The sequence below is a fragment of the Charadrius vociferus genome, unplaced genomic scaffold (assembly GCF_000708025.1).
Source record: "Charadrius vociferus isolate BGI_N301 unplaced genomic scaffold, ASM70802v2 scaffold1163, whole genome shotgun sequence".
Taxonomy (NCBI): domain Eukaryota; kingdom Metazoa; phylum Chordata; class Aves; order Charadriiformes; family Charadriidae; genus Charadrius; species Charadrius vociferus.
The window spans coordinates 94219-97481 of record NW_009647823.1 but is presented as its reverse complement, the minus strand read 5'-3'; the positions used below and the strand labels follow the sequence as shown (position 1 = coordinate 97481).

Below are 3263 nucleotides of genomic sequence, written 5' to 3'. Positions count from 1 at the left end.
GGGCTGTGCACCCCTGCAGCGGGGGTCGCTGTATGGGGGGGGCAGCTCCCACGGCCGCCCTGAGCCCCTTGGTGGGCATTTCAGGGGGGGACACTGTCCCCGGGTGCTGCAGAGCCCTCGCCGGCAGGGGACAGATTTTTTGAGTGGAGGGGGACTATCCCCTGCCTTGGACCCGTCCCCCAGCGCAGGCAGCTGCCGCCATCTCGGGGTCAGGTTTGTTCTTCATCTGATGAACCCCGCTTTAAAAGCCCCTAAAGGGGCAATGAGGGGCAGGGCACTGCCTCCCCCGCCCCCCATTGCATTTCACAGGACCATAGGCTCAGTGGGGGGGTCCTGTGCCCCCTGAACCCACCGCGATGTCTCTCTGAGCTGTCCTGGGCCTTTGAGGTGGCTTCCAATCCCAGGGTGTTGGCAGGACGGGGAATGATTGATGCTCCGGGCACTATTTTGGGGGAGACAGATGGGAGCTCTGAGTGCACTGGTTTGAGAGATCCCAAATCTGCTCCTGGTTTTGCCACGCTCGTCTGGCGTGACCTTGGGAGGTGAACTTAATCCCGGCTCCTCCGTAGCAGGAATAAAAATACTTTCCCGTCTCTCCTGAGAAAGGAGCAGATTCCTGGGAAGTCACCGTAAGCTGATCCGGCTGTTCCCAGTGCCGGGCAGCCGGCGGGACGAGCTGGACGGGGTTTGCATTGCAAACAGACGGAAAAGAAGGGAACACCATCATCCTCGGCACAGCCACGCAGGCAGGAGGTTTTATTTGGGATCAGGATTTTGCCCCAAAAACCCTTGTGAAGGTGGGAAGCAAAGCAAAGATGAAGAGATGCAACCGAGGCCGCGCAGCACGATGGTAGCAGAGCGGGATGCAGCACCCCGCGCTCCCGTGCATCTTCCCGTTCCCGCCTGCCTTCCCTCCGGCAGGGGATGAAGGCGTTTTAGGGCTGTAGTCACCGAAAGCAGTAAAAACACACCATGGCTGGGATAAAAATGTTTCTTTTTAATGGTGCAAAGAGGATTTTGCAAAATAACGGAGATAAACCGCCAAACTGGCAGGGAAACGTGGTCTACCGGGTTTGGGTTTTCCCCCTTTTTTCAAGCAAGTTTTGGGACCCTTCGCCGGGTATTTCCTCTCCCTTGCCGGGGCAGCAGAGGCTGTAATGAAGCGATTAAAGGATCACCTGTATTTCTGCTCGGGATCAGGGTACTGGAGAGAGCTGCGCTTGCACCAGGGCTCGTCCTTGGCAGCTTTACACGGGCTGGGGCCAAATCGGTGCCAACCAACCTCTCCATCTCCCGCTCCCATACCATTTGCATCTCTCAAGCAAGATAATCCAGGCTGGGAAGCTCACGCTGCGTGTCGGCAGCTCCATTTTCTCCATCGATGCAATGCAAATTCCCTTCCCGAGCCGGCTTCTGCCCTGGGAGGCTCCCCACAGCCACGCGTCCTGGCTCAAAATAACCCCTCGGTTTGCTTGATAAACTTTATGATCGTCTCCGAGCAGCCTTGGCTGCGCCTTTTCACTGGCGTTGGAAGATGAATTGGGCCAGTAGATGAGTTTTCCCGGACTCTCCTTCGGGATTCAGCTGCCCCAGCCCTGGCACGGGGTTTTCCAGGCGTGAAGTTGACTCAACACTGTGGATGAGGAATGCTGGGGAGCTGCCATGTCTCCTCCAAAAGCCTCCCAGCAGAAAAAAAAAAACCCTCTGTCTTAAAAAAGATTTCACCGTCCTGCCGGTAGGGATGCCGCCAGCTTTCCCTTACAGCCCCGATCTTCAGGAATTTTACAGCTGGCTGTAATACTGTGCTCCACAAGGCTCGACATCGGCTGCCTGAAGTCCTGTGCCCGGACCCGAAGCCCTACCGTGGTACCACGTCGGAGGGGGGTGGTGGTGTTTGGGTCAAAAGAACCAGGGCAAAATGGGGTAGAGATTCGATTTACATCGTTTTGCTGCTTAGCGGAAAGGTTTGGATTCAGAGGTTGGGGCTGCCCAGTTCGGCTCCTCTCCCGCCGGAAGAAAATACCTGGTTTTCTTTTTCCTCCCGGCTCGCGGAGGGTGAGCTCGGATGCAGGGATGCTCCCCAGGCAGCCCTGGGATGCCCGTCTTTGTCAGAGACGGATGGGTTTGAACTCTGCCAGCAGCAACGCGTCGCATGTCATCCCCTGCCTCAGTTTCCCCACCAGTAAACGAAATAAAATCTTAAAAGCGATAAAGCTTAGAAGGGTAAAAGAGGCATTTTAAGAGGGAAGCTGGTTCGTGAGGAGGGGGAAAAGAACCTTGCAAACTGCTAGGGTGCGCTTGGGGCCGGATCTCTGCCACTGTGACACCTGCAAATACGCTTTGAAAAATAATTCCCGCTGGTGGTGTCATTCCCAGCCTGGTTCTTTCCGCTCCGAATCCTGTGGGGAAAAACAAAATAAATTGGTGAGAGCTGGCGAAACTGCGGCACGGGATGCTTGGGGCTGAGTTGTTACCCTAACGCTCCATTTCCAGGGAGCGGGACCACGACCTGGACCTGTCCCTCTTTGCGTCGGTGGCGGCTTTGCCGGGAGGTTTCGGGGGGGGATCCACACCTCCGCGTGCATTTGCACATTTGCCCCGTTGCAAACCCACCTCGGGGCGGAAAGCGGTGTCTTATAGGGCTCATCTGCCCGAAGCTTTATGGTGTCTGCTTATGGCGCCTTCAGACTCCTCAGCCTGGGATCGGAGCGTCCATCCAAAGGAATTAATCCAGGATAACGACAGCGAGTAATTAGCGAGATGTAGCCATGTCCAAAGCGTCTTCTGCGCCGAGCAGGTTTAATTAACCTCTTAGGGTTCCTCACCTGTGGCGAGTTTGTTCAAACTTAGATTTCCACCCACTTGGGATCCAAGTGTCTACATCTCTGACTCATCAACACTTGTAATTAACACGGCAATTATATTCACAGTGAGACTCGGAGCATCTTAAATTATCTTTCCCTTTTTTTTTCCCCCTCCTTTTTTTTCTTTTTTAATATTATTATTATTATTATTATTTTGTGCATTTCATTTCCTTGCCGCCATCTGTTGCGAAATGGCTGTCTTCTTGCTGCGTGCACTTAACACCACCATCTGGACAAATTATTTGTCCCATTAATTGCAAAAAAAAAAAAAAAAAAAAGGAAAAAAAAAAAAAAAAGCAGTGTGAAGAAACGAAATGAAATGGTACTGCCGACCTGCCGAACGTCTGCTAAAGGAGAAGCAGCCCACTCCGAAATCCGAAGCACGCCGCCAAACTGCAT

The 3263-nt window shown here is 53.7% G+C and overlaps 1 protein-coding gene across 1 annotated transcript in view; it reads right to left on the bottom strand.

Annotated features, from left to right (window-relative positions):
• The window catches only part of DAZAP2 (DAZ associated protein 2), a 17557-nt gene extending 14294 nt beyond the window's left edge, over positions 1-3263 (bottom strand). The window contains exon 1 of the mRNA XM_009882429.1: positions 3191-3263. Within this exon, the coding sequence (XP_009880731.1) occupies positions 3191-3263 (73 nt within the window). The remainder of the gene's footprint in view (positions 1-3190) is intronic.